The 24,979-nt window shown below is 38.3% G+C and overlaps 1 protein-coding gene across 6 annotated transcripts; it reads right to left on the bottom strand.

The window, feature by feature from the left end:
- Positions 1 to 500: 500 nt before the first annotated feature.
- On the bottom strand, positions 501 to 24,823 carry CRYZL1 (crystallin zeta like 1). Of its 6 annotated transcripts, none has more exons than XM_065643364.1 (15): positions 24,766 to 24,823; positions 23,778 to 23,857; positions 23,305 to 23,376; positions 20,365 to 20,442; positions 19,768 to 19,840; positions 19,143 to 19,187; positions 14,915 to 14,983; positions 12,824 to 12,957; positions 11,892 to 12,003; positions 7,959 to 7,982; positions 6,714 to 6,812; positions 5,862 to 5,983; positions 5,280 to 5,385; positions 2,572 to 2,617; positions 501 to 1,919 (listed from the first exon to the last, which is right to left on the bottom strand). In XM_065643364.1, the coding sequence occupies exons 3-15, from the start codon at positions 23,368 to 23,370 to the stop codon at positions 1,820 to 1,822; spliced, it is 1,074 nt and encodes a 357-aa protein (XP_065499436.1). In that variant the 5' UTR covers positions 23,371 to 23,376; positions 23,778 to 23,857; positions 24,766 to 24,823; the 3' UTR covers positions 501 to 1,819. The 6 variants fall into 6 exon arrangements, with proteins under 6 accessions (XP_065499436.1, XP_065499421.1, XP_065499413.1 ...); XM_065643349.1 differs by lacking the exon at positions 24,766 to 24,823 and adding an exon at positions 24,392 to 24,455; XM_065643341.1 differs by lacking the exon at positions 24,766 to 24,823 and adding an exon at positions 24,369 to 24,437.
- Positions 24,824 to 24,979: the final 156 nt, after the last annotated feature.

The following is a 24,979-nucleotide window of genomic DNA, read 5'->3' as shown; positions in this document are numbered from 1 at the left end:
CGAAGCACATGAGACTTTTCTTGTCAAAGCTACGAAGGAACAGACGAGCACCTAGCAGCCTTTCCCCATGGAGGGGGGGAGCCTGAGCCTCACTCCTGCACTCAAAACTACTTTCTGCTTTCTTCTGTCGGGATGTGCGAAAGAGGAGGCAATTCTTCGCGAGACTCTAAAGCATTATTAAAGAGCATTTGAAATTGCTGAGATACCTCCATCAACTAAATGCACCAATAGGCAGCTTCACACCTAAGTACAAAGAGATATTTGCCTCATAACCTGATCCAGCTGAAACACTAAGAAGTGTTCAGCAACAGCTGGACTTAGTGTATTGTACAAGGGATCCAAAAGGCATTTACATATGTAGTTAGGAGTAAGGCATCTATTGACAAAAGATCTACTAAAATTAAAAATGTAATATTAAAATCTGTCTTCTGCAGTTTTGTCAGTGGTTGTTCCTGTTTTATTAAACTCTATTTTTTAACTCTTATTTTCTTTCCTCTGGTTTACTTTATTTTGCAAACATTTAAGCTAAAATGAACAATATCAGGAAAAAAAAAGCAGCTGGGTACAAAGCTTCAGAATAAATGTCTAACAGATGATTTACATGCTTTAGACATGTGTACACATGTGTGTAAAAGCATTACTTGTTTTCAAGGCTGCATTGCATCACAATAAAATAAAATAAGATTTACCCATGCTTTTATATGCTCCCCTTGCATCGCTTATCAAGAACCTACTACAGGTCTGGTGAATGCTAGAAGACAGATTAATCATGGCTCCAGCTGATCTATTTTATCTACTTATTTTATCTACTTTATTTATCTGCTTAAATGTTTCAACTTCTTACATGGCTTTAAAGAGCTAGTGTCCACTGTTTGAACCATCCACACAGTGAAAATGAATAGCACAGCTGAAAAATATTTTTGCTCTGGAATAAGAGCAAGCAGGAAGCCACATGCTTTCAAGAAAGAACAGCAGCTCTGCCCCTGCTGCTGATTTGCAGAGGGTGCACAGTAATGGAGGCTGTTGGATAAACACATTTGAGCTATGCCAGGCGTAGGACTGAGATTAAATGAGAGGAAGTGAAAGTGCACACCATAGGAAGGCCTTACTGGAAAGATATCAAAGATAACCATTACAGTAATGAGATATATAAAGTGCCTCAAACATCTGAATGACATGATTGTATCAGCTTGTGGACTCTAGATTTACTAGGTTTACTGCCTGACTGCCAAAATTTAAAAAAAAAAAAAAAAAAAAAAAATTAGCTGTGGGGGGAACTCTTACTGTCAGTTTAACATCCTTCCCCTCCAGCGTCCTTGGCAATTCTGATGGGTTTGCTTTTCAATTAAATATCAGTTTAAAATGTGGATTAAAGGCTTTAAGTGTACCACAAAGAGTGCTCAGTCTCATTTGCTGTCAAAAGCAAAAGGTAAATATAGAGATGACTATTGGTAGGGACTGGAGAAGGCAGGACTAAAAAAAAACACCTTTTTTTTTTTCTTCTCCCTTTAATTTCTTATGGTTGAAAAACCATGGCAACTGAGTTTGCTTTTAGATGTTACTGACATTTGTAACTGTGGTAGGGCAGACAAGAGATGTATGTCAAGGTGGCCTCTTTAGAAGTTGCTGATGGGAACATTCTGCTCTCAACTGAATAAAAAAACCCCTGAAGTCACAGGAGCTTCAGAGGCCATTTCTGCTGAAGTACAAGATGTTTAAATTCTGGTTACAGAATTATTTGAAAGTGTCCACTAATTTACTTCTCAAACACATTACATTTCTTTATCTTCCACAGGCTTCGAAATCAGGAAATTGTGTGTCAGAACTGGATGACTTGTCTTTTTCTTGCTTGATTCTTCTGAACTATTTCCATAGTAACTTTGGCTTCATACAAGGGGATCGGTTCATCCAGCTGAGGCCTAAAATGAAAGAATCTGTCAGAAATGTCTGGTGAGCATGCTTAGATCAACAGAAATATTGCAGGACTACTGCTACAGACTTTACTTTCACTATGTAAACTTTGCTCCTTATACAAAATGAAAGTTTATAGCTTTGCTGGGATTCACAGAAGGGAAGAACCCTAAAGCAAACACGAAAGAGAAGTTAATTAAAAGATATTCATCTTATGGAGTGGGGAAGTGGTGGTGGTGGTGAGGCTTTTGCTCAACAGCAATACTGTTACCCTGCATTAGAAAGAATCTTCCATTCCCACCTCATTATGGTAACTAGTGAAGCTGTCACTCTTCTCAGAAGAGTATTAGACAGACCTTCTATCTTTCAAAGCCAACACGTGCTCCTCCTAGACCTAGAAAAGAACGTGCTGCCTGTGTTAAATTTTGACATAGTACATGCCACAGCAAAATCATGGGATTTACCAAGTTCTCGTGTTTAGCGTGCTATAGTACAGACAGAAATAGACCATGAACTGCTCCATGTAAACGATGTGAGGCATCTTTTCCTGAGCATCCCAATATACATTTGCAGTACAGTGCTGGCAAAAGTTTTCTAGTATGAATGCTGGATTTTAAAAATAATAATAATTTAAAAAATAAAAAATCACATCTGTCTCACCTGAAAATGTTCCTTGATAATTTCTCCATTATATCTTCTAAGATGGGTATCTAAGAGGACTGTCAAGGTAACAACAAACCTACAGATACATGTTTCCATAATCACGTTTGCTGGCAAGAGCCCTCTATTGATATAAAACCAGCAGGATCAAGGCAAAATGAAAATTAACCTTAATTCCAATCTTTAGGTCAGATCTACGCAGTTGTTTATATATCAGGAACCTCCTTTCCTGAAATAGTATGCAGAAATGAAATATGGAAAGCAGAATTCTGAAAAATAAAGCAAAAGGATTACTATTGACAAATGCAGCCCGCACTAGTACAACATGGATCAATCAGAATGGCAATTGCATTTTTTTGTGCAGAATGACAATGACAGACTTTGGTACCAGTTAGCTATCACAGAATCCTTCCAGTTGGAAGAGGCCCTCAAGATCATGGGGTCCAAATATAACCTAACTCTGGCACTAAACCATGTCCTGAAGAACCTCATCAACACGACTTTTAAACACCTCCAGGGATGGTGACTCCACCACTTCCCTGGGCAGCCTGATCCAATGCCTGACAATCCCTTCCATGAAGAAATGTTTCCTAATATCCAATCTGAACCTCCCCTGGTGCAACTTGAGGCCATCACTCCTCTTGTCCTATCACTTGCTACCTGGGAGAAGAGACCAACACCCTCCATGCTACAACCTCCTTTCAGGTAGCTATAGACAGTGACAAGATCTCCCCTCAGCCTCCTTTTGTCCAGGCTAAACAGCCCCGGTTCCCTCAGCCGCTCCTCAGACTTGTGCTCCAGACCCCTCACCAGCTTCGTCGCCCTCCTCTGCACTCTCTCCAGCACCTCAATGTCTTTCTTATGATGGGGGGCTCAAAACTGAACACAGTATTTAAGGTGAGGCCTCACCAGCACCGAGTACAGGGGGATGATCACTGCCCTGGTCCTGCTGGCCACACTATTCCTGATACAAGCCAGGATGCTCTTGGCCTTTTTGGCCACCTGAGCGCACTGCTGGCACCCCAAGGTCCTTTTCCAGCCACTCTTCCCTGAGCCTGTAGCGCTGCCTGGGGTTGTTGTGACCCAAGTGCAGGACCTGGCACTTAGCCTTGTTAAACCTCATACAATTGGCCTCAGTTCATCGACCTGGCTGGTCCAGATCCCTCTGTATCGCCTTCCTGCCCTCCAGCAGATCAACACTCCCACCCAATTTGGTGTTGTCTGCAAACTTACTAAGGGTGCGCTCAATCCTCTCATCCAGATCATTGATGAAGAGATTAAACAGAACTGGCCCCAATACTGAGCTCTGGGGAACACCACTCGTGACCGGCCACCAACTGGATTTGGCACCATTCTCCACAACTCTTTGGGCCTGGCCAGACATCTCAGGTAAAAATCAAAATAAAGATGGGGACATAGCAGAGCCTGTAAATTCTTAAAGCACCACCACACATCCATAAAGGATCTTTGAGTTGATGACTAACATTCACGACAATGCAACAGATGAGGCTGTATTTAGTCTTCATAGGAAACTAAAAAAAAATAATTTTCCTTCGTTCATTTTAAGAGCAATCTGGTTAATATTTGAAACTCAAGACACTTTAAAAAGCAATCACTAGGCAGTTTCTTCAGATGATATTAATTCCATATGGTCAAGAATTGCACAAGATATGCAGATAAAAAAAAAAGCACATTTTTCCTTTCAACTTCTTAAGCTTGTTGTGATAAAACATGCTGTTGTTATTAAAGATACCTCAGGAGACAAGAGAAGAAATCTTACTGTTTAGTCACCTTACTTTCTTTATGTGGATAACTACTCAATAAGCATTCAACAAAAATTCCAAACTATAAAATGATTCAAGATAACCCACATCCCATAAATATTTCCTTAGTGTGCCTGACCTTGCCTAATCTATTTTGCAGTTCAGTGGGGGAGGGGAGGACTTCCTTGCAGTGTAGTTAGTTGTTTCACAAATATAATGACTTAATCCTCACCCGCCTCTGCTGTTCTGCTAAACTGCAAAAGTGATTCAGCATATCTCATAATCTGCAGTGCAGTACGGAACAGGGAGGGTCCTTAAAGCCATAAACAGACAAACCTTCCATTACAAACCTTCCAAGCGATCCACTGACAACTGCCGTGCTCATAGAAAGCTCAGAGTCCGGCTGTTGACGACCAAATGTAGGTAATGCAAACGAAGGAGGCATTCCTCTTCCCACACCTGCATCTGTGCTTGATAAATTTTATGTATGTAATGTTGCAAATAAAGAAAAGTTTATGAAGCAACAATATTTAAACTTTTACATCTAAAATTGCATTAAGATTTACAGATCATGGATCTACTGCCCAAAAGAACAGGAAAAAACCCCCAAAATGTTATAGGCATAATATAAAAACTTATAGAATCAAATCTTCAATTAATAGGTTCAATCTTGAACCAAAAGGTTGCATTTTCTCCAGGTCTGCTTTCTATTTCAGCACTGCTTTTAATGAAGCATATAGAAATATATATTGAGAAGGAATGCAGAATCTAGTTTAAAACATGAGGGTATGTTATTTTTTAGTTACCCTGTATGCTCAGCTGTGCTGACCTTTAAGCCTGTGGTTACGTGACTGAGTAGAAGAAAATCTATTACTTGGTTTCTCGGTTGTATTTCCATCCACTCATATTACCAGGCAGTATTCAAAACGACCATTGAAAGGATATAGAGATACTTCCCTTGCTGTATATTGGACAAGTTCCATATCTCATCATTCAGAAAGGAGACCGTGGCTCCTTTAAGAAACAAGGAATGGCTGTCTGGAGGATCCAGCTTAAATAAAATGAAGAAAAATGTTATTTAGTTTATTTTCCACTAGAAAAAAATTAAGGTTAAATGGTTATTTTATATTGATGGTTAAAAGAACGAAACTGAACAAAAAAACACCCCTTGCCCATTCTTAAGACGTAGCACACTTGTAATATTTACAGCTTTAAATTATACTTTTCTGTCTTGTCAAACAGTTTAATACCCTGATCCAAACAAAATAGGTCCTTTAAAATTTGTCAGTATACCCAAGCTACTAATAGAACTTACTATCATCTCAGAAAAGTCAGCCCCAAAATTGTCCCAAAGGAAAATATTTATTATTAACACTGTATGCTTCCCATTTTCTGGATGTAAAAGTTTTCTTAAGTGAAAACTGATGCTATTTAACAGTAGGGAACCATTTGGCCATGACAGAAGCTCACAGACACATCCATTTATAAACTCTAGTACAAACTAACTTACTGACACAGTAGCTTTACCTGAAGATTTTTTTCTGTTGTTATCCAGTGTCCCCCAACACCAAGAAGAGTAATGATATCATGCTTATGAGGCAGCAACTGTGATTTTAATGTTGATTCATCTTCATCATTAAATTGTTTCACTGGGGGGGAAGAACAAATTCATTCAAGCTCAGCAGAAAATTCTGTTTGGAATGAAATGCCCATCTCCTCCTGTACTGAAAACCACACATCTTGGATTCTTTACAGTCCTATGTCTTCAGATACAAATGAGTTGCAATATAAGCATATGAATATACACAATGGAAGATGGCTGTCTGGAACAGCACTACAATTACATTATGTTGTTAGTCATATGAGAATATCTGAGAAAGTAGAAGATTTAGGAAATTCAACATTTTTTTAAAATACATTTTAGTGGAACTCTAAGAAGTTCTTAAATTATTTCAGTTGAAACAGTAATTTCAGAGTTTTCAACTATTACGATTGTTTTAGAATATAGGTTGACATTACTGGCGATAATGGCATAATTTTTGTATTAAAATAAGGTAGCATAAACAATGATGACAATGATGTCACAGCTCTACTCTTTGAACATTTTTTTTTTTCCAGTTTTAAGTAAGAGGAAAATTTCACACAAATTTAGCAGATGACTAACAGTATTAGATGCTTCCACTAGAGGGCGATACGAGCAGATCTTAAAGAGATCTTGCTTAAGGAGCTCTATCGAGTAGATACATAAAATAGCATGGCAACAAGCAACTAAATGCAACTGTTCGAGGTAATGCAGCCTTCACCTATATTACTTGGTAATAATAATAAAAAGCCCCCACTAACGGTGCTCTGAAGACCAGATCTTCATTAGTTACATACCGCCAGCATCTAGAACAATATCCACTCCCAGGCCACCTGTTTCTTCCAAGCAGCTTTCTGCCACATCTATCTTTCCATTTGACACATCTATCACTCGAGCTAGAAGGAGCATGACATTTGGTCAATTACAATAAAAAGGTAGAGTTTAGATTCAGAACAGAATAAAACATTTCTAGTTTCCACAAGTGTTACAAGCAAGTTTTCAGCTAAGTAAAAAAAAAAAAAAAAAAAAAAGCCAATAGTTTTTTCATTTGCAATATAGTGCAAGATCAACACCAAAAATATGCATTAGCCTAATGCAGAATGAAAACTCACAAGTCTGTTTGGGCCAAAAAGGATAAAGTATGCTACTAGAAGAATTAGAAATCCTTCTGTATATTAATTCTTTGCTATTTTTCTTTTCCAAAAGTGCCTTCAAAAATATTGAGATCTGGAGCAACCAGTCATGTTATTGAAGCAAAAGAGAGTGGTCAAAAGGCAAGGAGGCACCTTATTTCACATCTCCCAGTTTTCAAATTACCTATCAAATAACCACAGCAGTAATGCTTTGGGAGAGTTTTCCAAGCCTTGCTTTCTTCCCTTACTCTACATAAAACCCACCACCTCTTGCCAGTACCTTGCAGGGCCCTTCTCTTGCTTTCACATCATAGTGGGAAACAAAACCCTCTTCTCTCTGGCATGGAGCCCTGTCTCCCAGCGCAAGTCAGAAGTAAACACGTAAAAATGCAATAAATTCAGTCACTTAGAAGGCACTGACTTAACTTTTCTTATGACTCCAGCAAGTCTTTTAATCTTACTGTATCCATCTTTAAAATAATGCTTACTAACATCATTCCTTATCTCACAGGATGGATAAACTTATTAATACCTTACTTTCTGCATGATGTTGTTAACTTCTAAATGGCTTCTTAGGTCATTAAATAAATACTTAGATGGAAGTATTTACATCTTCTCTTGAAGTATTTCTGAACTGAAAGTCAATAATACTTTTTCTTCTCATATATCTGTGATACCATATGTATAGATGGTTATAAAGATAAACCACAGCATCAGGAATAACAAGGACAGAGAAGTAGCACTTAAGGTTTTTAGTTTTGTTTCACAATTATGAGGTAAACAAACATTTAGAAACTAAATAGGCCAAAGACTTCTTAGCAAAGTGACAATAGATATAACAGCAAATAAATTTGGAGGCACATTTCCAAAGTATAATGGATTAAACTCAAATTTGCGATGTGTACTTACCTACTAAAAGCTGGCGTATGCCTTCTTGAATTTAATTACGGGGGTGAGAAGGAAGGAGAGAAAAAATTGCAAGAAACTGGTCACTAAGACGACAAATACTCAATTAAATGCCTTTTCCCCCTTCCTTCCAATTGAATCTTAAGATGCGTTCAAATTGTTAGGTCAATCATTCAATTTTTTACTGAAGTCAAATTCTATGGCTACAGAGAACACACATGGTCATAATTTAATAAAAGTGTCGCATTAATTTAATCATGATAGTCACATTCCCCATATGCAAATAACACCCCATAATATCCTTTTCTTACAAGTTTCTTTGGTCAAGAAGTTTTTTCTTAGCACAGCAATTTCACATGGTATGAAGCTTCTACAAATAGTTTCACTTTTTGAAAATAATTCTGGTTCAATAGACCCAAAGCCTGACTATCAAAACCAAATGCAATAGTTTAGTTAGGCTATTTTCTGATTTCCATTTAGCAAAAAATGCCAGTTTTGCTACTTATTGTAATATAATAGTTCAAACAGTACTCATCAAAATCCTGTTCAATTTCCTTCCTAGCAAAACACTATAACAATTTCTCTCCACTGTGGAAAAGGCTGAGCAACAAATTACAGTATCATTTCCTATAATCCTTTGTCATTTCCACAAAATTTCCTCACGAAACATTTGTAAATCAGCATAGTTTCTTCTTCTGTGACTTGCCCAACTTCTAAAGTAACATTACTCTGGCAATAAGACTTCAGTTTCTCTTTCACTGTTGGTGAGAAGTAGAAATGCCGATACTTCCACAACCTGCTACCAGAGTTTACTCTCACCCAGTAAGCTGAGCTACAGAGTCACACCAAAGATCTGCTACTTGGTTTATTGAACATGCTCAAGAGAGCCATGAAATCACTGATGAGTTCTTACCAGAAATGTACCCTCTGAAAGCTCAAAATTGGTTTTAAGGAAAAAACCCAAACCAAACCAACCAAAGTAAACCAAAAACCAAAACAAACACCACCACCACCACATCACACACAGAAAAATGGGGTGACCTGTGGAACAGAAAAACATATGTATGTATATATATTTTTCTTCCATTCTCTAACAAAGTCATTCTGTCTCTAGTCTGAAACATGGGCATTGACATTTCAAAATTCATTACAGTCCCCTCCTTCATTATATTATCGTATTTACTCCAAAGATTACTGAAGACATGCAAAGACCCCATTCTGTTAGTCTAAATATGAATCCTTAAACATTAACAGGAACTTCTACTACAGGTACTGGAATAATACTTATTTTTTAAAAGACACAAAAAAACCAAACACACCAGAACAGAGGATTTTTGCTTTCACACTCAAAATCGTTTCTCTTTTTAATGCTTTACGCAGGTTCTCTCTCTTTATTTGAAGTAAACTTGCAATTAAAATCCATCCCCCCCAATGTTTACGTTCCATAAACATTTATTTGCAAAACTGCTAAACTGAACTCCTGTTGTCGAACTCCTGTTGTTGTAAAACAAGCACATACATGAGCAATATAAGTGATGGCCTTTTCACTGCAAGAGATGGTTATTTCAGCCCTTCGATGAAGCAGCTAGTTATGCTACACACTGGTAACACAAACTGCTGCTCATTGATAACCGATAAATTCTCACTAAAATCTAAACAAAAAAAGCCCTACACAAGCACAAAACTGAAAAAGCCTCTACCCATAGACATTCGAGGTCAGGTTACATATAGGTAGCTACGCTTGGGTTTCTTAAGGCATTTATTTTATATTAACATTATATAACTTAAATATACCAGTGAAAAGTAAATATGCCAAGCAACCTGAAGTCATATTCATATGTGCTGACAGGACTATGATAATAAAATTAATTACCAAGTACCTTCTTAGCTGATAAAGTTCTCATATAATTAGTAAAATATATCCATAAAATATTACAAAGTGAAGTTTCAGGTCTTTTGTATTTACTCTTTTGCCCTGAAACAGCTGGCATAACAAACTGCTGCATATCAACAGCATTCACAAAAATGCTTTACGTTCTGATGTCTGTAACATCTATTGTTACATTAAAAAAGACTTCTGGAATAAGAAAAGGAAAAAATAGATTTTTTTTTTTGTGAAGTTGCAAAAAAACCAGAGGCAACATAGACTTCTACAGACATAAGTCTGTGAGGTCTCAGATGAAATTATTACATTCCCAACAAAAAATGTTGTTTACTGTTGAAGATCATTAAGGTCAGGCAGCAAAAACATCTTTCTGCCTGCTGTTGTGCAATAACCTCTGCACAGCTGTCTGCTTCCTGCTGCATGCTCAGTGCTCCAAAGCTACTCCGGGCAGAGCTAAAGACTCACTTGGTAGGCTGGAAGTGAATCACTCCCCAAGACTGCAGATGTGTGTGAACGTGCAGCCCCAGAATGCACACGCACACTGTGTTGTCTCTGTGCTTCCACTGGCAGTTCTCTTCTCAGGAGCCAGAAAGGAATTAAAATTGACAAGAACTCCGTTCTCTCTGCGTCTAAAGAGCAGCTCTCTGGCTTATTTCATCCCTCTACTAGCTTACTATTCTTGAGCCAGCAGGGAGAACACAAGGACAATACTATGTGCACCTGCAAATCAGCAATGACTGTTTTTAGTAAGTCAACAGGAACAAGAAAGTGGATTTGAAAACTGCCCTAATTCTCCATTTGGAAAGCCAATATTGCTAACAATATTACTATGCAAAACAACAAAGGAGAAAGGAGTCCGAGTCAGCGACAGTTAGCCTTGACATTATCTTTTAATCGGATCTCATCTTAACCCATATACATTTTGATCAATGCTACTAATATTTGTAGACATGATAACTGAGCACACAATGCTTTCCCCACAAAGATACTCTTCCAAGAGTCACAGTTACTCTTAGTTCTTTGAATGACAACAACAGTCATACACTGAAAAATAAACTTGGTGATTATACTGGGGCAAGTCTTTGCATTTGGAGGAAGAAGTATTAAACACTAGTTTTAACCTTTTGGTCACTGTACAGCAAAGTTCACAGATTGCAATCACATCGGACTTTGCAATGCCATTTTAAAACTGTCTGAATAAAGAAATATTCTGCTTTCTTCCACTCTGCAGCATTGAAATAAGAAAAAGTTTGATCAGGAAAGATGCTAGTAGCTTTTATCTAGAGTCCTTTTCCCATGGTCCAAATAGCACTGTTATTTTGAGGGAAAAACTCCCAAAAACTTATGTATCAAAGAGAAGAAATGGAAGAAGTCATAGATGAATGCAAGTGTTAATGTCTAATGCAAAGCTTATTTGGAATATAGGAAAACGCAGAGCCTTTGAGCGTCCAGCTACGGTTACGACAGTACTTGAAAGTGAGCTGCCACGCAGCCTGATAAAATAATATTAGAAGTAATTTGAGTCTGATGAATACTGTATCTCAAGTATATGATTACATCTGAACTCTAGCTCAGGTACCTAGATTACATACTGTGATACTGGTGATTTAGTAATGCCGCCTTCTTGTTCATTAAGCAACAGTTTTATAAAATGAAAAGACTTCTCAAATAGTTAGGCCAAAAGCCAGCACTTGAGCACTATTGTGCGAGATGGAAAATACTGACAGTCATCACAACTTAAATGAAAAACAAAAATGCCATTAAATACACCTAAAATATAAATTAAATACCTATGGAAAATATAAATTGAATACGTATGGAGTACAGAATAAATTTTCAAACTATTTAATTAGATTATTTATAAATTTGTATTTCAGTTTTCAGCTACTGACATAAGTCCCTAGACTAAAAACAAACAAACAAACAACAACAACAAAACCCAAAACAATCCCTCCCTCACTCCCTCCCAACCAAAACCCAAACAAACAAACAAAACCAAAAATTCGAGACATTCTTTAGCATAAACTTCACCACTGAAGAATATAACTTACCCACAGGAGGTCTAAGCCTCTCCAGGTACTGCTTATCTTCAAGACTGTATGCAGTAGAGATTACTTTAGCTCCTCTGTGTTGTGCTAACTGAATAGCTATGGTACCAAATGGCTGCGGAAGAAAAAAGGTAGATTTATTTATTTCCAGCAACAATTTGATGCACTTTAAGAAACATTATATTGCAAACGACATTCAGGAGATGTCAGGGAAGTATCCAGACATGAATTTACTCCTCCAATAAAACACATCTGAACCAAGAATGTGAACATTCACAGATCTGTTTCTGTTCCAAATGCGGCCAAAAAAGTATTTTCGTTGACTGGGGAGCTTGGAACAGACTTTTAGGAGTTAACTAGTTCCCCTCTTCAATAAAACAGCTCAGATTCTACTTTAAGTAACACAAGTACCATAACTGCACTTGCAGTTTGCACCTTTAGAGTTGCTTGCTTGTTGAAGGAAGAAGTACTACCAAAGAAAAAGCCCCAGCCACATTTACATTAACGAATGTTGGCCGAGGCAAGCTCCACATCTTCATTAGCAATAAAGATTGCAGTAATGCAAATGAAATTATTTATATCTAAGAGAAGTTAAAAAGCAGTGGTGGGAAAGGAATAAAAAATTAAGGCACTTTCCTCCAGTTATACCCGAGGGCTTAGGGTAAAACTATGTCAATGTAAACCACCACAAAAGAACTACCTCTCTTCACTACCCACACTACACGTAAAGGACTGTATTCTTGGCTCAGTATCTTATGTGGGAGGGACTTTCCTATTAATCCATTCAGTTAAGGGCACTGCCAGGAGTAAAATACAAGGCTTGATATGGTTAGTATGTTGTAAGAAATCCAATTGTTCTGGTGATAAGACAGTTATTTATAGCAGAGGTAATCTTTCTGTTCTGAAATTGTTACTATTTGACAGTTGTTACCTACACTCGCTCCATCCATTACAAGAACAGTTTTTCCAGGAGAGGCTTGGGAAAGGTAGTGTAAAGCTGTGTATGCTCGGAGACCATCACGAACAGTCCCAGCTGCTTCAGCCCAACAAACCTTTTCTGGTTTATGAACTAATTTTGGAGAAAATAAACAAACAAACAAAAAATCAGATGGAGAAAAAAAGCAGCAAGTCCCTGACATTTTATTCAGAATTATTTTTCTATAACATGAATGAAAATTATACAAGTCAAATCACCTACAGGTATAATTATGACCTATTTCACAAAGGCAATACTCCCATGTTGTGACTTATGGCAGTGTTAGGTCAGCTATGTGGAAAACGTAATTGTTATTCCAAGAATAATCAGTTTGCTTCTGCAGCACTCTTATGAGCAAGTTCAAAGACAAATACAGTATTTGAATGGGAAAAAAAGAAAAAGAAACCCACTTCCAGACAGAAATGATCTGAGGCAGCCTCTTATCCTTTTCACAAAGATAATTCCAACACAGAAAATACACAATGCAAGCTCTAGTTCCCAATTTTCTTTCCATATAGATTAAAACCTTTTACTTTGTGATCTGCTGACATAAACAGTATCTGGAGTTTATAACACATTTTAAGAGAGATAAAGATCAATATAACATTATTTGTCATCTGTGTTTTCCATTGTTTCTACCTACAAGATGTTTAAGAGTTTTCCCATTCTATCCACATGCTTAAGAGCCTGGGGAGACTCTGTTAACTAGAAATCGAAAGTTCAAACACAATTTTTAATGTAAGTCATTTACATGATTTAAGGAAGACCTTGATACTAAGCTAGAAAATCATCATAGCCCAGCTGAGAGTCTAGCATAGAACTAAGCGCAATCCTCTTGAAGCACGCTAGAAAGAAAAAAAGACTGTAAAAATTTAGTCTGCCCCTTTAAGCATAAGAATTGATAGTTTAGCCTGAATCAGGGACACTGTAAAACATAAGCAATGTGATCACCTGGGATCATTTATAAGTGTGCTGGAAAAGAATTCTAGGGATCACCACCAGCACCATCACTTTGTCTGCCAGTTGATACTACTTACCACAAAATAAGCTACTGAAGGTAATATAAAATCAGAAATATTTTCTGCCTGTAGTTAATGTAAATAGTGATAAGGCAGTGGCAGACCACAAGATTTCATTTCTGTTGATTTGTACTTTGAAGTGTTAGAAAGAATAAACCTTATTTTTTCATCTCCATGAGGCCATGACTTATTTTGCAAAAACTGTCATAGCTAGTCAGGAAAATTTCATCTTCAAACAAGTCACCATAAATAATACTTGTTTACCTCTCACATATTTTAAAAAACATGGAGAGGATATTTTACCATATCTTATGCAATAAAAGTAAGGACTTTGTTTTGGTATAAACAAATTTAAAGGAGTCACCTCATAACTACACAGGTTGAATTCATGGACAGTCACAGAAACACAATACAAACTAATTTGAGCAAAAGAGTAGCTTGCTCAAAGTTACACAACGAACTGTTAGGAAATTTGGTATTCTACACGTTAAAGCACTCTATGCCCAGAAAGGGGAAACTGGAAACTCACAATCATTGAAAAGAATGTTTCAATACTAGGTTTCCCCTAATCCTCACTCTCTGAACATTCCTTTCTCCAGCTTCTAGTTTGCTATCCCATCACTTAGTCTAGTCACAAATTATATTCCTGGATTAAGTCAAAGCAAGGAAAAAGGCAAATTTTTCCTCATTTAATTTTGTGACAGATGAGGTGAGGAAAAAGTAGAAAGACAACAAAGCAACGAAAAGGGAAGTCAGAGGGAAAAAAAAAAGAAAAAAATGAGTCAGCTTGTGTGGTTTAGGCAAAACATTAACTTGTTAAATGATAATAGCAAAAAAAAAAAAAAAGCCCTTGAAAGTACATAGTATTCAAAGCTGCTATGAACAGGTGGAGTAGACGGAATGTCTGAATGTTCCTATACAAAACAAGTTTGCCCAGAAGTCCAAGTTAATTAGCTCCCTACCAGAAAAGCTAAACTGAAGTCTAAAGATACAGTAAATGTAAATATTGGCAAAATATATGTACTACGTACCCAAATAATGCTCATGAACTAGAATAACTTCACAAAGACCAGACTCTTCAGAATCAAGAGGCAAAATTCCTGAAAAAAATTGAACACAGACCTTTAATTTCAAACAAGCATGCGTTATATCCAAAACAAGCTCCTAATGAAATTGCTAGTCCCACTTGGTCCATGGTTCTGTTCCCTCTTGTCAGGTGTATGACAGCTTAAGAAAACTTCGCAAGATAACAGTCTGTAATTTCTGTGGGCACAGTGCACAAGATGGCTCCAAAGGTGCTCCAAACAGTGTCTTGAGTTGGGGGAGAGGAAGAATGGGGGCATTAGTGAGTGCTTTTTGCTACTGGCACACTTAATTTTTGTCAGGTCATGTCTCAACTCATTTCACACTGCTCTCACTCTGATGAGTGCTCCTGTTTCTACTCTGTCTGGGCCATGGCTAACGAAGAAGAAAACCGAGCTCTCATATTGCAGACAGGCACAGACCAAGTCATACTACAGATACCTCTACTCTTCCATCCTGGTGCCTGTACATGTGTTGTTAAGAAAGACAGCAAAAAAGGGACAGAAAGAAGTAGAGGAAGAACAAGCAAGAATGCATGAGCGTAAGTTTTAAAGAGTTGGAATGGAGAAAAAAACTGAAGAGAAAAAAACCCCACCCATCGAAGACAGAGAAAGCAAACACAGAACAGGCAGAAGAGGGAAAAAAAAAAAATATCCATGCTGGTCATGCTTTTTTCTTCCACTGGCCAAAGAAGGAGATTGATGAACAGTAGGTTCTGACATCTGATCAGTCTTCTGAATACAAGTATCCTCTATGCTTGGTAAAACAATATTTTCTCTCCTCTCCCATCCAAATCTTATCCTCCATTTAGACCAAAGCAAGGGCTTTGGCTTAAAATCCTCAGCAAATTTGGCTGCTATTTCCAGTCTTTCACAATTCCCTTTAAAAATTGGTTACCCTACAAGGCTTGTATACATCTGTGGCTCTCTTGAGGGTTTATCTATGGAATAATAAGTTGAAAGTAGCTATCTACAGCAGCTATTGTGCAATTACAAAATAATGCAAGAAGGGCAAGAATCTCAGAACAGAACACACTGTCTTACAACATCACTATAAGTTCTGTCTTACTTTCATAACTTAAGTCATCCTCCAATCCTTTAATTTAGCATACAAAATATGAACATATAGGAAAGAATGTCCCTAATCTCTTCTATCTTAAAGCATCGTTCAGATTTTGATGATTGATACAATATCATACTTCAAATGTTAAGAAAAATGTTCTTATAGTAAGCTGAAGTAGCCTTGGCCCTTAAATCTGTTTGCACTCTAACGTCTTACTATAGAAAAAGCAAAGCACAGAATGAATAATACATAAAGACATTCCTTTTCTTGACAGACGCAAAAGTTCAGGAATGAGTCACATTATCTCCTAACACTCAAAACAGCCTCCAAGGAGTCATTACACGTTGCCATCAACTCACATTGATTTCAGAGTCTCTAAAACTATCCACAAAACCATGACCCTTATACTGAGGGAAAGACATATGGCATCTTAAAGAACTGTGCCCCCTAGTATACCTCATAATGCTTACAGAAGCTCCAGCATGAAGTACAGAACTTTATGTATGCCGTACATGTAAAGCATTTGACACAAGTACAAAATTACATTTTTCGCATTACTTGTCAGAAATACTCCACATAGTGTAGGGCTTTCGTGCATTGATTATTTATGTATTCAGTAACAGGACATACGGAAGAACTGACATGCAAACTGGCTAACTGCAGGTATGTTTATATTTAGGTTCATGTTGCTGAGTATCTGTGGCCAATTTAACTCTCAGAATAAATTTCCCTGCACTTATTTTAATGAGGAACATGGCATAATTGATTGCTACAAGATTCTGAGAGCAACAAATAAAATGGAGTTAAACTTTGAAAAGAAATCAAGAACGTATGTCAAAATAAAAGATTTTTGGCTGGTCTGAGGTTTTACTACTATATTTTTCTTGACCAAACAAATGATTATGTGTAAGAGAATACACTATACAGACAAAGAAATTTCCTCTGGAAGATTAAAGAAGGATCAGAAAAACTTTAAAAGTGAGAAATAATTCTTGGTATGATTTTAGGAATAGATGAATGATTTAACACACCAAGTACTTCCAGTGAGCACAGTACTATTCTTACAATTAAAAAGAATAGATTCATAAATAAGGACTGTATTACTATATTATTACTGTTAAACCCAGTAAGGAGTATATACCAGGACTATACTCTTCGACACAAGGACAGGCTCTTTTGTAAAATTCAAGTAGAAATATTTTTCTGGCAATTGTACGTTCTGGGACAGTTTGATATTATTAAACACACAGGTAACTGAACCATTTGGCAATAGCCCATTTTCTTTTAAATCTGCTCATGCCTAACTACGTATAAACTCTCAGCAATAGAAAGTAACTGGGAAGTGTGCTTGTTAGGAAAGATTTACCATAAGAGAAATAGTTCACTTCTATATTTTGTCTTTATAGCATCAATATTGGATGCATAAGGTTAAACAGCTGTTTGAAAGAGAATGCCATAAGGTTTCAGCATTTAAGGAAGTGAGTCTTCTTTCTTTCAGGGCTAAAAATATTTAATGCTGTTTTCTTCTTCTTCTTCTTTCCATATGTGTAATTCTGACTTTTCTGTACCTGCATTCACAAACATTCAGTAATAAAAACACAGACAACAGAAGTCTCTAACAAAAACAAACCTGCTTCTTCCATGATCCAAGCACAGATTCTATTCCCTTAATGTCAGATTTACTCTGAAGTAGCTCAGCTGATTCAAACTACCCATTCTATATTTGGATTAACAAGAATGGAATGAAGTCCAAATTCACAAAACTCCAACCCTCCTACAGCCACTTAGAACACCACTTAGACCTCTCAAGTCCACTGACATATTTTCAGAGTGGTTTTTTTTTCTGAACTACTTACTGAAACTGTACTCCTTCAACTACAACAGAAGGTGATTGAAACAAAAATAGTATTTTAGAATATTCAACAGTGGTAGCACGTATCAGTGATATATTTAACCAAACGAGCAATACTGTGCACAATAATGATACTATTCATAGTTCGAAGTTAATTCATATGCAAGACCAGAAAATGCTTGGCCATAACAGTTCTACTTTATTAAACAAAGCAAAGCCACTTCTGTACCCTACAAAATGCAATATTACTTCCCAGCTCTAAGGATTATACCTTCTGTGGTGAATAAATAGTAATAATCACACATCTTATTCCATTAGATTTAAGCTAATGATATAAAGGTCTGCCAAAGTTTTACCAGGAAAAGAAAAGCCCCAAACGCTTTCCAAGTGATTTTTGACCTGGAAGTCTGTTTTTAATGACAAACAAAAAAAAGGACAGTAATTACCGCTTGCCTTTCTGATGGGCTTCTCTGACAATAATGTCATAGCAAGATCAGAAGGCATGGACTCCCTGTGGCTAAGTTAGGGGGCATACAAGTCCACTTTCAAGAATATGCAGTAAAAATGAAGATTCTGGAAAACAAGCAGCTTGAATCAGTGTTTCTTTTGAAATGTGGCCTTGTATTCAGCAAAATGCCCGAGTACGTGCACTGCTTTTGGCAACTCCGAAATCCAGTAGAACTGGTGAACTTACTTGCATGTTTAAGTTAAGACCACTCTTGATTTCTTTATTTAAACAGGAATTCACGTGACTTAGAAGAAACTGAACAGTCTTCAGTATGCTAGAAGAAGAGATTCATCGCTAGCAACTAAAAATATATTTTATATCATCCTCAAGAAGGCACGAAATATAAGCCTAGACTTTATATCATCCACAGAAATCAAGATGTATTAATTTCATCAAGATAATGTTATAAATACAAATAATTGACTATGCATTCAGATGGTTGCCTTTAGAACACTCACTCCACATGGCTAATTTGACCCAGGTGTATATTCTTAAAGATTCAGTGAATGCAGGAGGACTGTGACAGATTACATCAGATGGGGACCTGAACTTCCATTCTTACAACCAAAAAACTTCCCTAAGAGAAAACATTCAGAATAGAATTCTCATAAATAAGAGTTTATTCACAAGACATTAGTTGAATCTTTGAAAATATGTGTCTAATTGTAACTTTAGCAATTATTATAGCATCAGCCACTCATTATAAAAGATTACTAATTGTGTTAGTTGATAAGACAAACAAGCATTAACTTACCCACCACTTCATCATCTGGCTGAAAAAAGGTTACCTTTCTTCCAACTCATGAAGAGCATACAGAAGGGAGGAAAAAAGGTGTGAGGATAAATGTTTATAGCTGAAATTGAACATGCCTTTGAAAGCACTGTTTAGTTCACAAAACTAAAAACACACCCTAGTAGTGAAAAAAAAAAAAAATCCCATCAAATATGCACATACCAAACCCAAAGGTTTAATTCACTAAACTTTGGCACCCCATCCACAGTTACATGCAAGTACACACATGTGTATGCATTTGAAAGATCTAGGCTTTAAACTACGCATCAAAGGTGGATATGCCAGTGAAACACTGCCGAAATTCCTGAGTGTTATTTTGTCTTACTATTCCAACAAATGATTTCTACAAATAAAGTAAAGATTGTTATAAGCACGTGCAGGTAATGTCTTAAGATCTCTGCAGGAATTACAGTTCAGATCCTTTTATTACCTTCATTTTGGTATCATTACTGACTTAAGGGAAGCCTCTTTAAGAAAGCAAATAGTTCCTACTATTAAAGGTGCACCACCCAAACAGTATTTATTTGTTCTGGATTACCAGACCTTAATTGCTCCACACACTCACAAGACAATTATACTAACTTACCTTCCAATACAACTCCAGAAATTTCTCGACCAACAGGTAGAAGCTCCTTCTCCAGTTTAATTTCTGATAGAAGCTAAATGAAAATAATGGCTCAAAATTTGCATATTTATTATCATGTTACAGTGTTTGATATTCACAGTAAGAAAGTTGAGCATTACCAAAACGTTATCTGGGAGGGAAAAAAAAGTGCACACATTCCTCATCTAATATTAAAAACTTTGCACTGTTTTTCTGTATTTAAATTTAGAAGCATATTAAAATATATATATAATACCAAACAATTGAGTTATTAACAGGCAAGCCAAACTGCGACTTAAAGTCAGTATGCAGAGGATGATAAAAGGGATTTACTGTAAGAGAACTCACAAAAGACAACTGATCTTTCTCCCTAAATTAGGAACCAAATTACAGGTGCTTCTTTATTTAAAGAGATATGCAAGAATACCACATCAATCCCGTGCCCTCTTTCTCAGCAGTAAAGCCATATCCTCAGATGCCATGAACAGAATTGTGCCAATTGCCAGCTAAGGCCCAGGCTTAGATCTTTAATGGAAACTGTAAACACCTCTAGCTTTTATAAAAAAAATAAGCAAATACCTTTGTATCTATCCGACTCAGTGCACAGGCTCTAACTTGTACTTTCACATCGTTGTCTCTTGTAGGAGGAAGGTTTTCCTAGGACAAATTTGCAGACATTACATTATACAATGCAAAATGAATGTGCCAGTAGGATCTTCTCAAGCTCTTGAAAGCACTTTTCCAGAGTCTTTGTTTTAGATTCTTTTGTAGTCAGAACAAGCATTTTTTTTCAATGAAAAGGGAACGGATATCACAATGGATTTACAACACCATTTTGAGTACACGTATATTACTATTGCAAACTGACCACTAGACCTTACTAAACCTCAACACACACTGACTTTTTTTTCTGCAAGGTAACTATCACATCGTTCTCTGAAAAAATTTTAGTATGTGATCACCACCCTAATGTCTGTCTAACCAATAGAAGGAAGCAGATCTTTTAATATTAAAACTATATTGCAAGAGTGATGGAGACTTTTAAGAGAATTTTGACATGAATGTCTGACATACTCTCCTGACAAACTTACTGAAGTAAATATTCACGTAGTCCAGATGATGCCAAAGAAACAGCACCAAGAAGAACTGGTGTCAATGCCCAGGAATGATGGCTACTCCACATACAAAAGTGTTCTACTAATGAAGCTTCCCCTTACCATTTCACCTTTTGGGGTTGGGACTGATATCTGAAATGATTTTAAGTAGTTGAGTACTGCTACTTTAAACTATTTAATTAGCCAAGTTGAGCTCTGGACTGCTGATTCCACTCAGCTGTTGAAGAGCTACCTCAAGGACTGGAGGCAAAATCATGTATTTCCATGTTATACTGTAGTCTGCAGTATAGATGTCTGTTAGAATTGAAACACCAGCAAGTCATAAAAGCTTTGTTTCTACTTCTGAAATTAAGATATATTCTTAAGTGTTTAAGCTTTCTTTGAGATTTTTTAGACTCTTCCCAAGAAACAGCTGTTTTTCTCCTAGGCTAAGCAATATGAAGAGTAACCTCTGTCCAAAGAATATTGAGCTGAACTTTTTCTCACCCCAGCTGAGTTAAACATGTGCTGTTCCTTTAAAATTGCAAGGCATGTTGCCAGTCAGGCTGACCTCCTGCTCCTCAAACAAACCAAAGTGGGGTCTCAGTCTTTGTTCCACAAAACAGAAAAGCCATTAAACTGTTTAGCTATATGAGTACTCCATCTCTAGTTTTTTCTTTTTTTCTTTCTTTTTTTTTTTTAAAGTTTGAATCTAAGAGAGTTGTGTAATTTATGTAAGTTTAAGATTATACTGTCTTTTGGAACTACCCTTTTGGTATGCATAGCTCAATGAACCTAAGTACTGCTGCAATGCATATCATACATTCTTGTATAAAAAAAACCCAATGTTAAGTCTTAAGAACAAAAAGAGATGATGAAATGTTTGTGCTGTTAACTGGCTCCTGCCTTCATAATTTAAATATGTTATTATTAGGAATTGACTAAGCACCATATAAGGAAGGTTTGCTATGGAAATTCTTCATCCAAGCTACTGACTTTTCATTATCCACCTTCTGTTCTAGTAAGGTGTCCTCAGCCAATTAGCTTTCCTTTTCCTCACTTTTTTCAATATTTATTTCTATTTAAGATAAGGATTCCATAGTGCTGGTCACTACACAGACACCTGCAGAATCAGTTCCTGTCTAAAGAGATGTAATATAGCAAGCAGGCAAAATCTTTGCACAGGAGTGCAGTTTCAAGATCTGTACCAGAGCTGTCTGGCTCACTTGTTGCCAGTACCTACATATTCCTATCCCCTCCTTTGTGTTAGAGTTAGTAATCATGGAGCCATCACAATGATGTAAACTCACTTGTAACAATTTACTAGTTTTCATCTGATAAGCTGATCGTTCTCACCTTATAGCTGCATGACTTCTAAAACCATGACAAAAAAAGAGAACAAAAATGTGCTGCTGAAAGGTGAGCAAACCTTTTCAGCAAAAGCACGACTTCACAATTAGTTTAAGTAGATCTAAGACTGCTCCATGAATATGTATCTTGATTGTATCAAAATAACCCATCTCATTGCATCCTTCTCTTCAGGCAGTTAATTAGATGTGCTTCACTACTAGAACTTGGCAGCTGCTCAGGCAAGATTCTCACCAGTACTACATTGTTTCATTTTGATTTATGACTCATAGGTATATTTATGTATCTGTATTACACCAGTATACAAAGGTATCTATAGTAATTTATTTTGCACCTATAAGAGGTTTAAGAACACAGATTCACATTCTCAAAACCACATAAGCATTTTTCTACTGTTCAGAAATTCATACTGTATCGATATACACTTATTGACATCCTGTTTTAGTCTTATGCCACATGCTCATATGTACACACTTATTCAATTAATGTTTGCATCAAACTGACAAAGACTCTTCAGCACAACAGTTTCAGCTAAATTTGACAGAAAAAATAGTTGTCTTCTTGTTGTTCCTTTATGTTGTAGGAAAATAGGTAGCTAGACAAAGGAGACTTAGCAATGCCTCTTAGAAAAAGCCTGCACTATGATCTCAATCCTCACTGAAAGCAATGAACTCACAAAAGAAAATAACAGTAGAACACTTCAAACAGAATAATGTTTTCAAGACATTTTTCTGCTTTTTCAGTGACCAGCAAATCCAACCAGAGATATGAATCTACATGAAGCTAGGGTTCATTTGTTATGCCTGCAAAACCTGTTTTTCAGTATGGACCCCACAACTGCGCAGAGAATCTAGCACTGGTTTTGCCAAGTGCTGCTTACCAAGTGATGGTAAAATACATCTCCCCTACTTTCCTTTACCTGCCTCTATTTGCAAGGATTACACCAGTTCTTCTCTAAGTGTACAGAAGAGTTAGCTGTTTCAATTCCCTTGTGGCATTCAGCCACACCCTCTTCTTCTAGTGAATGATTAATAATGCTGTTATGACTGTAACTCACTCTTTCCTGGAAGACAAATGTCATTTCCTCTCCAGGAGAATTCTGCTGACAATACAAGGCCTTCATAGTGATCTGAAAAGGAAAACACAGCAACCAAACTGTAATATGTACGGTAGCTATAGAGCAAACAAGTAACTAAAGCCTTATATTACTTTATAAGCAGAATAACAATTGTTTGCAAGCAACATGCGGCCTATGAGTCCTTCCAACACATAAGTTCTGAAACAGATAAACAGATAAGACAAGATACAGTGTTACCTGCAACAGGTAACAGTTTCATTGACCAAAATATAGCAAATACTAGGGACTGAAGATGTACAGCAAAAGGAAGTGAATGATACACAGGATTTACCAATTGCCGGTCCAATGCAGTAGATGGGGTTTTTGCCAGCCAAGCTGGAAAGCACACAATTTGACGAGCTCAGTCAGCACAAAGGGCCATAAAAATAGTACAGGAATATAAGGAACCTTACATGACTTCACTAAAAATCACAGTTTGGCTTTTTGGTCTCCTCTCCCAACTTGGCATATGTTGGCCTCAACAATCAAGGGCCTTTCGGAAAGAAAAGAAAAATAAATTAAAAAGAGATCTCTTCATGTTACAGGAAAAAGAAAAGCACAGAGCAGAGAGGCAGAAAACCACGCGGCCATTAGATTGCATCTGCCAGTCAGCGCTGACACCCCAAGGGACGCCCGAGGCTGAAGGGACCGCCCTGAAGCACCTCTCCCTTCAGAAACGCAGAGCAGCGCGGCAGCCGGGGCCCGGCACAACCCCGACCGGCCCCGCAGGGAGCCCCGAGCTCGGCGCCGCCCGGCCGCTTCCCCCGGCCCTGGGCGCGCTGCGGCCCCAGCACCCTCACGCTCCCGGAGAGCAGCTGCCAAGCGGTACCCCGCTCCTTTAGCCGTTAGTGACACCGGCCACGCCGCTGCTGTTACACCGGTGCTCTACCGCACCGGGGAGCAGCTCGGCCCCCAGCGGGAAGAGCCCCCCAGGAGCCGACACGACGCACCGGCGGCCCCCGGTAAGCACCGTCACCCTGCGACCGGCGGTTGCCATGACAAACCGTTACTTCCGCCGCTCGCCCACCTCGACGCCCGCCGGCAAGCGCGGGCACCGCCCCCACGCCTCACTCCCAGCTCCGACGTCAAGGGAGGCCCCGATGTGAGCTCGTGATTGGCCACGGCGGCCGCCGCTCTGCATAGAAGCTGAGGTGAGATTGGGTAGGGCGGCTGTCGCTCGCTACGAGCGAGGAGGCGGGAGCAAGCGCTCCCCTTTCTCCCCCCAGCGGCGCGCGAGGACTACGCGGCCCAGCAGGCTGCGCGGCGCCGCCCGCTGCACTACAGCGTCCGGCGGCTGCCCTATGTGGCCTCCCGAGAGTAGGGCTGGCAGCCTGGGTGGGACAAGGGAAGGACGAGAAACCGGCTTGAATTACCCTTATGTAAAATAAAGGGGCTACCCACCCCCGCAGGCGCGTCCCGCTGGAAGTGAGCAGGCAGCCCTGCCGCCCCCTCCCCCCGGCTCCGCTCACTGCGCGCTGACCCCCTTGGCGCGAGAGCGGGCCTGGCAGAGCCCGGATTGGCCGGGGGAGGCTGGGTCCCTGCGGCGCTCCCGGCTTCTGATTGGCGACGCGCGCCTGCCCGTCGCGTGGTGGGGGCGGGACGAAGGCCGCGGCGC

The sequence above is a fragment of the Caloenas nicobarica genome, chromosome 1 (genome assembly GCF_036013445.1).
Source record: "Caloenas nicobarica isolate bCalNic1 chromosome 1, bCalNic1.hap1, whole genome shotgun sequence".
Taxonomy (NCBI): domain Eukaryota; kingdom Metazoa; phylum Chordata; class Aves; order Columbiformes; family Columbidae; genus Caloenas; species Caloenas nicobarica.
This window is presented reverse-complemented; position numbering and strand designations above follow the sequence as displayed.